This window comes from Hylobates moloch, unplaced genomic scaffold, assembly GCF_009828535.3.
Source record: "Hylobates moloch isolate HMO894 unplaced genomic scaffold, HMol_V3 SCAFFOLD_1, whole genome shotgun sequence".
Taxonomy (NCBI): domain Eukaryota; kingdom Metazoa; phylum Chordata; class Mammalia; order Primates; family Hylobatidae; genus Hylobates; species Hylobates moloch.
This window is the reverse complement of record NW_026652276.1, coordinates 210,365,516-210,378,157: the sequence shown is the minus strand read 5'-3', so window position 1 is coordinate 210,378,157 and position 12,642 is coordinate 210,365,516. Positions and strand designations below refer to the sequence as shown.

The 12,642-nt window shown below is 47.5% G+C and overlaps 1 protein-coding gene across 1 annotated transcript; it reads right to left on the bottom strand.

The window, feature by feature from the left end:
- Positions 1-1,908: 1,908 nt before the first annotated feature.
- On the bottom strand, positions 1,909-12,048 carry SMKR1 (small lysine rich protein 1). Its single transcript, XM_032761715.2, has 2 exons — positions 11,753-12,048; positions 1,909-2,423 (listed from the first exon to the last, which is right to left on the bottom strand). Exons 1-2 carry the CDS (start codon positions 11,753-11,755, stop codon positions 2,229-2,231), a joined length of 198 nt encoding a protein of 65 aa, XP_032617606.1. The 5' UTR covers positions 11,756-12,048; the 3' UTR covers positions 1,909-2,228.
- Between the last annotated feature and the right edge of the window lie 594 nt (positions 12,049-12,642).

Here is a 12,642-nt window from a genome sequence, read left to right as displayed (position 1 = left end):
CAAGCCCTGTTCTCTGTAACAGAGATGTGTTGTGAAATGCTGTCACTTGCTTCTCCCTTTCTCTCCCTTGGGAGCATCCGGCCAATGGAAGCCTTGCAGGTGTGGGCAGTCAGGGATCAAAAGGAAGCTTTGCAGGTGCCTTCTCCCCAACCTTCCAATAACCAACTACTCAAATACGAGCTCCTGAACCCAGGTGAGTCAGGAAAGGACATTACACATCCCACAGGTTCGGATTCCACTAAGCCTTTTAGCTTCTGGGTAGGCAGCATTAACTGGAGCGGCAGCTGTCTACCTGTGTGGCTGGGCAGCAGCAGCATAACCTGCCAGCGTACCAGAAACACAAATCCCTGAGCCCCATCCTTCCTGCGGGGGTAGGGCCCAGCAATCTGCACTTGGCCAAGTGTTCTAGGTGACCGAGAGGCACACTCAAGTGTGAGAACTGCTGAACTGGAGTTAGTGAGTTCAGCAGTCCCTAACAGGGCGGGAAGGTGCTCCCTGTCTCCAAAGCCAGAAAACAGACAGCAGAGGACACCTCCCTTCAGATTCACCCAAGTGAGGGCTCCTCTGGCAACTGGCCAAGGGCTTCTATGGAAACTGCACAGATGGTGCAGGTAAACAATATTGTTCCCAACAGGCTTATGTGGGTCATGGGCACCCCGCTTCTCTAGCACAGAGATTCATGGAGCTTCCTTTTTTTCTCTGATGCGTATGAAAGCCTCAGTCCTGAGTTGCAGCCTCCCTTAGCAAACCTCCTGAATCCTTGCGATCCTCGCAAGGCCACCTACAGCATAATTATAATTTCAACAAACTAGAACATCCCCGGAGGTGCTGCCTAGAGTGTGTCAGCTTTGGGCTCAGAACCATGAATGGAGACAACAGTGCAGGGGCTGGGGAGGGGCAGGAAGAGCCAGGAAGACAGAGCAGGAGGCAAGGATGGAGTGCTCAGGGAGTCAAAGACGGTGTCCGCGTTTACAAAACGCTGGCTTTTACATCTGGAGAATTTAGGCCTCTGGGCCGAGGAGAAAGAACTACAGTTTCACCTCTTAGGCGTCTCCTTACAGGGCTAGGGAGATCCTAGAATATCAGCCGAATGCCCAGGGCAAGTGCCTGGCACCAATTCTATAACTCGGGGCCAGCCAAGTTTTAAGAAAGTAGGCAGAAGTTGGGAAGAAATAGAGTGTGGAGGGAAGGAGGGAGAAGAGTCAGGTGATAATAGGGAAAAAAGAGGGATGGCCAGGTGCGATGGCTTTCACCTATAATAAAGCACTTTGGGAGGCCCAGGCAGGTGCAGTGGCTCATGCCTGTAATCCCAGCACTTTGGGAGACTGAGGCAGGCAGATCACCTGAGGTCAGGAGTTTAAGACCAGCCTGGCCAACACGGTGAAACCCCGTCTCTACTAAAAATAAAAAAATTAGCCGGGCCTGGTGGTGTGTGCCTGTAATCCCAGCTACTTGGGAGGCTGAGGCAGGAGAATCTCTTGAACCCGGGAGGCAGACGTTGCAGTGAACTGAGATTTTGCCACTGCACTCCAGCCTGGGCAACAGAGTGAGACTCCATCTTAAAAAAAAAAAAAAAAGAAAGGGATGGGCGGATTTGCCTCCTTTGCCCTGCGTCCAGCCATTTCACACTGTCAGCCACTTCTCACCATCTGCTTGCAAGACTGGCAGGGTCAGAGCATTCGTGACCATCTTAGCATCCGTGGAGCCTGTGGCTAATTCAAATCAAACAGAGTCAGACTGCTGAGAAGAAAATTATAGCAACAAAGTATTTATTATTTTCCATTAAAAAAAAAAAGGAAATGGTGCCCAAGAGAGGAATGTTCCTAAGGAAACCCAGTGCTTCTTGCCGTGTCTTCTCTAAATGACAAACCCTCTTTGGCAAAAGAAAACAATTAATGCAACTAGAACTGCCTTTTGAGAGCAAAGTTTAATTCTGACCCAGAATTATAATAATTTCTGAAAGTTCTATTAATTTCAGCACACTGTGTAGGAATTACTCAGGCTTTTCCCACCCTATAACTCCTAAGAAACCAAAGTGGCTAACCATATCCTGCATAACAGAGGAAGTAAGGTGCATTTCCCGATCATCAACCATCACAGAAAAGCACACTTAATTTGCATCTCAAGTCGTCTGGAGTAAAGTCTATGTTGCTGGCAATAGTTGTGTTATCCTGACTTCTCTTCCCCAAGTCCTGTTGTCTGTAACAGAGATGTGTTGTGAAATGCTGTCACTTGCTTCTCCCTTTCTTTCCTTTGGGAGCACCCGGCCAATGGAATCCTCGCAGATGCAGGCAGTCAGCGACGTTGTGGGCGATGTAGTAGAGGTTCAGCATGGCCGCGGGGCTGAGAATGTCCACTTCTGGTTTCTTCTGTTTCTTCCCACGAGACTTGCCCTGGCCTTTTCCTTTTTTCCCTTTAGCTGGCTTTTAAAGACAAATATAAATATGGGAGGAGGGAAGTTACTTTTTTGTTTTTTCTCTTTTTTTGAGACAGGGTTTCACTCCCATCACCCAGGCTGGAGTGCAGTGACATGCTCTTGGCTCACTACAACCTCCACCTCCCATGCTCAAGTGATCCTCCTGCCTCGGCCTCCCAAGTAGCTGGGATTACAAGGTGTGCCCCACCACACCTGGCTAATTTTTATACATTTAGTAGAGACAGGGTTTCACCATGTTGGGTAGGCTTGTCTCAAACTCCTGACCTCAAGTAATCTGCCCACCTTGGCCTCCCAAAGTGCTGGGATTACAGGTGTGAGCTATCATGCCAGGCCGAGTTAGTTTTTATAAACTTGATATCATTTTCAGTATTTCTGTATTGAACAAGGAAAAAAAATTCCTAAAAGGAAATAAGTCAAAACAGCAGCCACAACAAACATTTTGCATTGTCGTATCTTCTCTAAACGACAAATCCCCTTTGGCAAAAGAAAACGATTAATGCAACTAGAACTGCCTTTTGAGAGCAGCTTAATTCCGACCCAGAATTATAATAATTTCTGAAAGTCACATGCAATCTAATTTGACAAATGTTTATTAAGCACCCTGATTAAAAGAGACCCAACCTAATGCAAGCTGTGGCCCTTGTTTGCATTCTTATTTGAACAAGCTGCAAAAAGATGTCTTTGAGTTAATCAGGGAAATCTGATCATGTCAAGGAATTATTAGTAATTCTATTAGGTCTGACAATGGTGGCAAATCACAGAAGAAGATGTCCACACGTTTCTGAAGTGCACACTGAAATCTGTAGGGATGAAATGAAAGAAGGCCTGAGGTTTGCTTTAAAACACTGAGCTCCCCCACTGCCCCCTACCCAGAAAAAACAGATAAAGCAAATGTGGCAAAATCCTAATCATTTCTGAATCTGAGAAATGGATATATGAGGATTTAGTTTATGATTTTATTTTCATTTATGTTTGGAAATTTTCCTAATACACATTAAATTTAAAACAAGTTTGATAATCAGGATGCAAATACATATGTTGGCACTTGTTTTACAAGTAGTCTCTACCTCATTAAGCAGTCATGAGGTTTAAGTGAGACACAAATATAAGATATTAGCACAGGCCAGGCGCAGTGGCTCACGCCTGTAATCCCAGCACTTTGGGAGGCCGAGGCAGGTGGATTACCTGAGGTCAGGAAGTTTGAGACCAGCCTGGCCAATAAGGTGAAACCCCATCTCCACTAAAAATACAAAAACTAGCTGGGCATGGTGGCAAGCGTCTGTAAACCCAGCTGCTCAGGAGGCTGAGGTAGGAGAATCGCCTGAACCCAGGAGCCGGAGGTTGCAGTGAGCTGAGATCACACCACTGCATTCCAGCCTGGGGGATAGAGCAAGACTCTGCCTCCCCTCCACCCCCCCAAAAAAAGACACTTAGCACCATGTGTGACGTGAGACAAATAATAAATGATGACTGTCATCACCTTCCTTTTTTTTGGAGACAGGGTCTTGCTGTGTCACCCAGGCTGGAGTGCAGCAGCACAAACTCAGCTTACTGTAACCCTGACCTTCCAGGCTCAAGTGATCCTCCCACCTCAGCCGCCCAAGTAGCTGGGACCACAGGCATGAGCCATCATTTCTGGCTAATTTTTTTATTTTTGGTAGAGACAGTCTCGCTATGTTGCCTAGGCTGGTCTTGAACTCCTGGGCTCAAACGAGCCTCCCATCTTGGCCTCCCAAAGTGCTGGGATTACAAGCTTGAGCCACTGTGCCCGGCCTGTGCCATCATCTTTAACACCACCAACACTCAGAGCTGTATTTCTGTGTATTATTCCTGCCTTCAAAATGGAAATGTAGGGGCTCAGTTAGGCTATCCAGCATGCAGAAACCAGTGTCCACCAGGCTCGGTGACTATTCTCTTTCCATGACTAACCCATAAGGTCAGTGTTCTCTGGGAAAATGAATGGATACCATCCTAATCTTGAAATAAACTATTACACTTTGAGCTTGTCAACCTGTTTTTCATGGATTGTGCTTTTGTCATACCCAAGAAATCTTTGCCTAACCCAAGTAACAAACATCTTCTATATTTTCTTCTAGAAGGGTTATAGTTTTTGGTTTTACATTTATATTTGCTAGAGCTGCACAAAACTGAGTTGAACTTCTCTATGTCCTCTGACCCACACATACAGAAAATAACAGATGGAAGTATATTATTAAAAAGTGTCTCTTGTAGGCAAGGGAGAGGAGAGTAAGGTATAAATGTTCAAGGACACCTGCAAGGGGTAACCATTTATACAAAATAGGTGTCCTATTCACAGCATTGCAGTCAAAAAATGTCCCAAGCTAAACAAAGAGGAACATAGTTCATGTGTTAAAACTACTAAAATAGGCTGGCGTGGTGGCTCATGCCTGTAATCCCAGCACTTTGGGAGGCTGAGGCGGGCAGATCACGAGGTCAGGAGTTCGAGATCAGCCTGGCTAACATGGTGAAACCCCATCTCTACTAAAAATACAAAAATTAACCAGGCGTGGTGGCGCACACCTGTAATTCCAGCTACTTAGGAGGCTGAGGCAGGAAAATCTCTTGAACCCGGAAGGCAGAGGTTGCAGTGAGTCGACATTGCACCACTGCCAGCCTGGGGACAGAGTGAGACTCCGTCTAAAAAAAAAAAAACTGCTAAAATACATTTTTGCTAGGTGAAATAGGGTACATTCCTAGATACAAAACCCGGGAATGAAGATGAGACGTATCTTGCAATGCAGTGGCTTGGCTTCTCTGAGAGAATTCACATGAAAATCCTATGTAACTGCATTTTCCTGGTAAAACAACCCCATGAGGTACGGGATGTACATTTTACCAGAAACTCTTAAAGACTTTGGGTCTTGATTTTCTTTCTTTCTTTTTTATTTTTTGAGACAGAGTCTTGCTCTTGTTGCCCAGGCTGGAGTGCAGTGGCATGATCTTGGCTCACTGCAACCTCTGCCTCCCGGGTTCAAGCGATTATCCTGCCTCAGCCTCCCGAATAGCTGGCATTACAGGCACCTGCCACCACGCCTGGCTAATTTTTGTATTTTTAGTAGAGACGGGGTTTCGCCATGTTGGCCAGGCTGGTCTTCAACTCCTGACCTCGTGATCTGCCCGCCTTGGCCTCCCAAAGTGCTGGGATTACAGGCGTGAGTCACCGCGCCTGGCCTGGGTCTTGATTTCTTTATGACCTTGTACTTTTTTGCATGCCAACCACACTTGACTTAATGTATGTGTTTTAATCTTTAAAATGGTTTGAGACCTAAAATTCACATAAAAGTTTGACATTTTTATTTGAAGTTCTCATCTTATTGTAAAAAATTGGCAAACTGATTCTAAAATTCATATGGAAACACAAAGGATGTGAGATAAAGGTTTGACATTGTTTTCAAAGTTCTCATCTTTTTGTAGAAGATTCCAAAATTCACATGGAAAAGCAAAGGACTTAGGAAAAAAGAACTGGCTGTGTGCAATGGCTCACGCCTGTAATCCTCACACTCTGGGAGACTGAGGCAGGTGGATCACCTGAGGTCAGGAGTTTGAGACCAGCCCGGCCACTACAGTGAAACCCGGTCTCTACCAAAAAATACAAAAATTAGCGAGTGTGGTGGCAGGCACCTGTAATTCCAGCTACTCGGGAGGCCGAGGCAGGAGAATCGCTTGAACCCGGAAGGCAGAGGTTGCAGTGAGCTGAGGTTGCACCACTGCACTCCAGCCTGGGTAACAGAGCAAGATCCTATCTCAAAAAAGAAAGAAAAAGAAAAGAACAAAATTGGTGGACTAATACTACCTTATTTCAAGAATTATTATAAAGCTACCGTAACAAGATGGTGTGATAGTGGTGTCAAGATAGGCAACTAGAACAATGGGACAGAATAGAGTCCAGAAATAGATCCACACGTATTTGATCAACTAATTTTCAACAAAGGTATTGGTGAAGCAAAGATAATCTTGTTCAACATATGGTGCTGGAATAATGAATATCCATTTACAAAAAAATGAACCTCAACCCGTAGTCTCACCATATATAAAAATTAACTCAAAATAGATAATAGAACTAAATATAAAACCAAGAACTATAATACTTCTACAAGAAAATAGAGAAGACTTTTGTTACCTTGGATTATTAGGCAAATATTTCTTGGATATGACATTAAAAGCACAACTCATGAAAACAACTTGATAAACTCACCATCAACATTTAAAACTTCTGCTCTTCAAAAGATACTACTAAGAGAATGAAAAGACAAGCCTCAGACTGGGGGAAGTATCTGCAAATCATGTGTCTCATAAAGGCCTATATGGAGAACAAAGAACTCTCCAAACGGAATAGTAAGAAAACCACTCAATAAAACATGTTCAAAGGTTGAATAGACCCTTCCCCAAAAAAGATATACAGATGGCAAATAAGCACATGAAAAGATACTCAACATTAAGTCATTAGTGAAATGCAATGAAAACCAGGAGATACCACCACATACATTTTGGAATGGCTCAAGTCAAAAAGACTGATCCTACCAAGTATTGGTGAAGATGTAAAGAAACTGAAACTCTCATACACTGCTGATGGAAATCTAAAATGACAGAACCACTTTGAAAAACAGTTTGCAGTCTCTTTAAAAAGTTAAACGCATGTCTACCATGTGACCCAGTCCATTCCACTCCTAAGGTGGAAATGAAAGCATATGTTCATTCAAAGACTTTTACATGAATGTTCATAGTAGCTTTATTTGTAATAGCTAAAAACTGGCAACAGGCCGGGTGCAGTGGCTCATGCCTGTCATCTCAGCACTTTGGGAGGCCAAGGTAGGAAGATCGCTTGAGCCCAGGAGTTCAAGATCAGCCCTGGCAACAAAATGGGACCCCGTATCTATATTAAAAAAAAAAAATTGGCCGGGCGCAGTGGCTCACGCCTGTAATCCCAGCACTTCGGGAGGCCGAGGTGGGCAGATCACGAGGTCAGGAGATTGAGACCATCCTGGCTAACACGGTGAAACCCAGTCTCTACTAAAAATACAAAAAATTAGCTGGGCGTGGTGGCGGGCGCCTGTAGTCCCAGCTACTCGGGAGGCTGAGGCAGAGAATGGCGTGAACCCGGGAGGCGGAGCTTGCAGTGAGCTGAGATCGCGCCACTGCTCTCCAGCCTGGGCGACAGAGCGAGACTCCATTTCAAACAAACAAACAACAACAAAAATATTAGTCAGGTGTGGTGGTGGTATGCATCTGTAGTCCCAGTTAAGGTGGGAGGATCATCTGAGCCCAGGGAAGTCAAGGCTGTGGTGAACCATGATCATGTCACTGCATTCCAGCCTGGGTGACAAAATGAGACCCTGTCAAAAAAAAAAAAAAAAGAAAGATAAAAGAAAGAAAGAAAGAAAACCTAAAAGCCCATCAGCAGGCAAATGGACAGACCATGGTATAACCATACAATGGAACACTACTCAGCACTAAAAAGGAATAATTAACTGATAAACGATACAACATGGATGAATTTCCAAATAATCAAGTAAAAAAAGTCAGTAAAATTAAAAAAAAAACATAATGTATGACTGCATATATATAAAATCTTAGAAATGATAAACTAATCTAGAGAGAGGGCAGACCAGCCATTGCCTGGGAGGGTTGGGAGGGCATAGGGGTACAGAGAGGGGCAAGAGAGAAAGGTGAATCACAAAAAAAAAACGGGTGATGGCTGTGTTTACAATCTTGATTGTGGTGATGGCTTAATGAATGCACACATTTGCCAAACTTATCAAAATGTGCATTTTATTTTTATTTATTTATTTTTTGAAACAGGTCTCACTCTATTGCCCAGGCTGGAGTACAGTGGCGCGATCATGGCTCACTGTAGTCTCAATCTCCCAGGCTCAAGCAATCCTCCCACCTCAGCCTCCTGAGTAACTGGGACTACAGATTTGCAGCACGATGTCCAACTAATTTTTTCTACTTTTTGTAGAGATAAAGGTCTCATTATGTTGCCCAACTCGAACTCCTGAGCTCAAGCTATCCTCTCGCCTCAGCCTCCCAAAACGCTGGGTTTACAGGCATGAGCTACCATGCCCAAAGCATGCATTTTAAACATTCCACCTCAATAAATCTGTTAAGAAATTATTACATGGGAGTAATAAAGGTTTTGTTTCTGGGCCCATCCATTCCTTGGGTTGGTTCAATACAACTTTGTGGCTCTTGGCTCTTGGCTGTTGAACTTTCTTCTAGTTCCCAACACTCCAAGCTTCTCCCTGCGCAACGCTTGGTCTTCCTACAGACCTTCTAATTGAAGGGGCAGAATTCGTTGCTTCTCTTTACGCTAGCCTCTGCTCAAATATCACCTCTTTAGAAAAACCTCCTTGACAGGCTGGGCATGGTGGCTCACAGTGGCTCAGCACTTTGGGAGGCCGAGGCGGGTGGATCACCTGAGGTCAGGAGTTCAAGACCAGCCTGGATAACATGGTAAAACCCCATCTCTACTAAAAATACAAAAAAAAAAAAAAAAAACTAGCCACAGGCATGGTAGCGGGTGCCTGTAATCCCAGATACTCAGGAGGCTGAGGCAGGAGAATTGCTTGAACCTGGGAGGTGGAGGTTGCAGTGAACCGAGATCGCGCCATTGCACTCCAGCCTGGGCGACAACAGCGAAACTCTGTCTCAAAAAAAAAAAAAAAAAGAGAGAGAGAGAAAAAGAAAAACCTCCCTGACACCATGTCTATACTCTGTTTGTAACTGGAGTGACCATATAATTTATTGCCCAAATCCAGATACTTCAACAAATATAAACAAACATAAACTGAGACTGTCCCAGGCTAGGGACAGGGGGAGGTACAGTGGTCTGTCTTTAACAGTCTCCCAGCAACCCCAGTAGAGTCACTGTCCATCTCCTTCCCCGCAGCACTTTTCACTAGTTAATAGTAATTGTTGCTTATGTTTATTGTTTGTTTCCCTCACCAGAGATTCTGTCTATAAATTTACCACTGAATTCCCCAGCCTACACCAATATCTGCCACACTGCAAGGATGCATAAATATGTGCTGAGTGAATGAATACATCACAACTGAGATGCAATGCAAGAACAGAATTTAGAAAGCAAATGTGGATTTCTGCTTTTCTGAATTTTAAGATGCCTCCTTCATTCATTCAACAAGTATTTAACAAAAATCTACTGTGTACCAGGCCCTGTATTAGATGGGGAGCAAAGGAGATCTCATGATGCTTACAGTCCAGTGAGGTCTGAGAAAGACACTAGTCACCTAATCACAAACGCATTTACTCACGACTCATGCTGTGAAGAAAGGGCCCTATCGGCCAGGCGTGGTGGTTCACACCTGTAATCCCGGCACTCTGGGAGGCTGAGGCGGGCAGATCACTCGCACCCAGTTTGAGACCAGCCTGGGAAAGATGGCGAAATCCTGTCTCTACAAAAATTTAAAAAATTAGCTGGGATCGGTGGCACACACCTGTAGTCCCCAGTACTCAGGAGGCTGAGGTGGGAGGACCCCTTGAGCCCAGGAACTCAAGGCCAAAGTGAGCTACGTATGATGCCATCGCACTCCAGCCTGGGCAACAAAGCAAAACCCTATCTCTAAAAAAATAAAAACAAAGAAATTAATAAAGAAAGGCCCTATAATGCCTGTAACACATGGAATTATAATAGCACAAGATGGGCAAGGGCTGACCTACTCTGGGCCATCAAAGCAAGGGTTCCCTAAGAGTGGCCTGTGGGCTGAGCGTAGGGAATTCCAAGACCAACAGCCTATGCAAAGTCTCTGAGGCCGGAGAGAAGGTGCACAAAGAGACGGAAACCCAAAAAAGGCCAACATGGCCAGCCCACAGGCAACCAAGGGGGCCAGTGAGAGCAGCTGAGGCAGGAAAGTTAGGCAAGGTTCCGCTCTGGCTTGCAGGCTCTGTGCACTAATGTGTTTGATCTTCATTCAAAGAGCATGAATTAACTGGCATTTGCTTCAGTGGCTATGTACAGCATTCTGCCTCAGTTCCCTGGGCCCTGAAAGAAATGGCAGTTGGCTGGGCACAGTGGCTCACGCCTGTAATCCCAGCATTTTGAGAGGCCAAGGCAGACGGATCCCTTGAGCCCAGGCGTTTGAGACCAGCCTGGGCAACGTGGCGAAACCCTGTCACTACTAAAAATACAGAAGTTAGCCAGGCATGGTGGTGCCTGCCTATGGTCCCAGCTACTTGGGAGGCTGAGGCGGGAGGATCACTTGAGCCTCAGAGATCGAGGCTGCAGTGAGCTGTGATCACACCACTGTACTCCAGCCTGTGTGACAAAGTAAGACCCTGTCAAAAAAAAAAAAAAAAAAGGCAATAGCAACCGTGGAATGACTCTCAAACCAAGAAATTTTTACTTAATCCTTTTACAGGAAACAAACTGGAAAGAACACAGAAACTTAATGATTTCTACACTAGAGTCTAATGGGGAATAAGGCTTTCCAAGGAAAAACAGGCAAAGCACCAGAGGTGAGGTGCAAAGGGCTGCGGGCACTGAAGGAGCAATGGAGACACGGTCCTTCTGATCCAAGTCTCAAAGAAAACGGATCAAGACAGGGAAGGCGCAAGGGGCTTCCAGAAGAATTCGGGTTTAGTGTGGGATGCGGGGTTTTTGTTTGTTTTGTTTGTTGTTGTTTAGCAGAGAAGATATGGCAGAGAAAGCTCAAGGTTGAGGCCTCTTCAGCAAGGGCTCTGTGCGCCCAGCTCAAGCGTGCAGTACTTAGTTTAGCAGACAATGATGCCTCCCTGAGGACTTGGGGCAGGGGCTGGAAGGTCACAGCCCTTCTGGAAAGAGCAGCGAGGGTGGGAAGGAGGTCGCAAGTGACTGGATGAGGGCTGAGAACAGGAATGCTGTTGACAGCAAGGTGGTGGTACCAGGGTTCACTCTCTGCTTCCTGAGTCTGCAGAGCAGCGGAGAATCCCGCGCGGGCACCCAGTGTGGCGACGGCAGCTAAGAGCTCGCACCCGTCACTGTGGGCATGGCCTGGCGCCCTGAGATGCCACACCACGGTACCGCCCTCCCTTTATTTCCCACATCAACCGTCTGGGTGTGAGGGCTGCTCAACAAGACCACGACCTAAAACCCGGAAAGAGGGCTCGCCCGACTCCGCGGCTGCTGCGCCCCCAGCAGGCGCGGACCTCCGGGCACCCCTTGTCCCTCCATCTTTTCGCCACGCGTTGAGGTCGACCCCAGGGAGAGGCGGTGACCTCGGCGCCCGCGCCTCTCCAGGACAGCCTGGGGCTCTACGGCGCGCGCCCGGGCCCCCGGTACTTTAGGGAGACGGGGATTACCATGGCGATTCTCAGCCGAGCAGGCAGGCGTGGTGGACTCCCGATCCCGAAGCCCTTAGCATCCACCGGGGCCGCTGCCCCCAGCGCCCGTTCCCCTAGCACCCCCGGCCCCTTCTCGGCCCTCCTCAGGGAACCGCCGCGGGCCCAGCCTCACTACGCCTCTCCGCCGCGCCTCGCTCGGAGGAGCGCGGCCGGCTCAGGAGGCAGACAGCCGCGGAGCCGCCTGGACGCGAGGCACCTGCTTGCCCCACGCGGCACCTAGGCCGCGGCAGCTGTGGGCGCTGGGCCGGCGTGCGCCTCGGGGGCGGGGCCGCGCGCACAATCGCCGGGCGTGGGGCAGGGCCTCGCCGTGGTTACCGTTGCCAGGCAACGCGGCAGCGATCGGAGGGTGAGCGGAGCCGGGTTCCCGGCCCGCGCGGGCGGGATGGGCCTTCACCTAGCACGAGGCCGACCACGGCCTCCAGCGCCCGGAACCCCAGTTCGGCGCTGTAGCATCTGGGTTTGGGCTGCCAGAGCGGCGGGCGCGGGCGGCGCTCCCACTGGGGTGGCGCTGGGGTGAGTGCGCAGGCTAGGCCCGCTCACTCGGCCGACCTGGGAGAGATCATCGGAGAAGCTCTTTTGGGAAACGAGCATAAGGACTGTGACGGTGAAGGGAGAATATCATGGGAAATGTTTGCAAAAGAGCCAGGTAAAGAGAGTAAGGGCCCGAGAGACTAAAGGGGTGGGGAGGGAGTTCACGTGCAAGTAGGATTGGGCGAGAAAGGTACAGTAGGCACAGTTTTGCCTCCAACCTTGCCAGTTCCAGCCTCCCTCCCCGCAGGGGAAGGCTACACTTTGGATGGTACGACTCATTCTTTTTTATGACTTGTCATTACTTTTTTTTTTTTTGA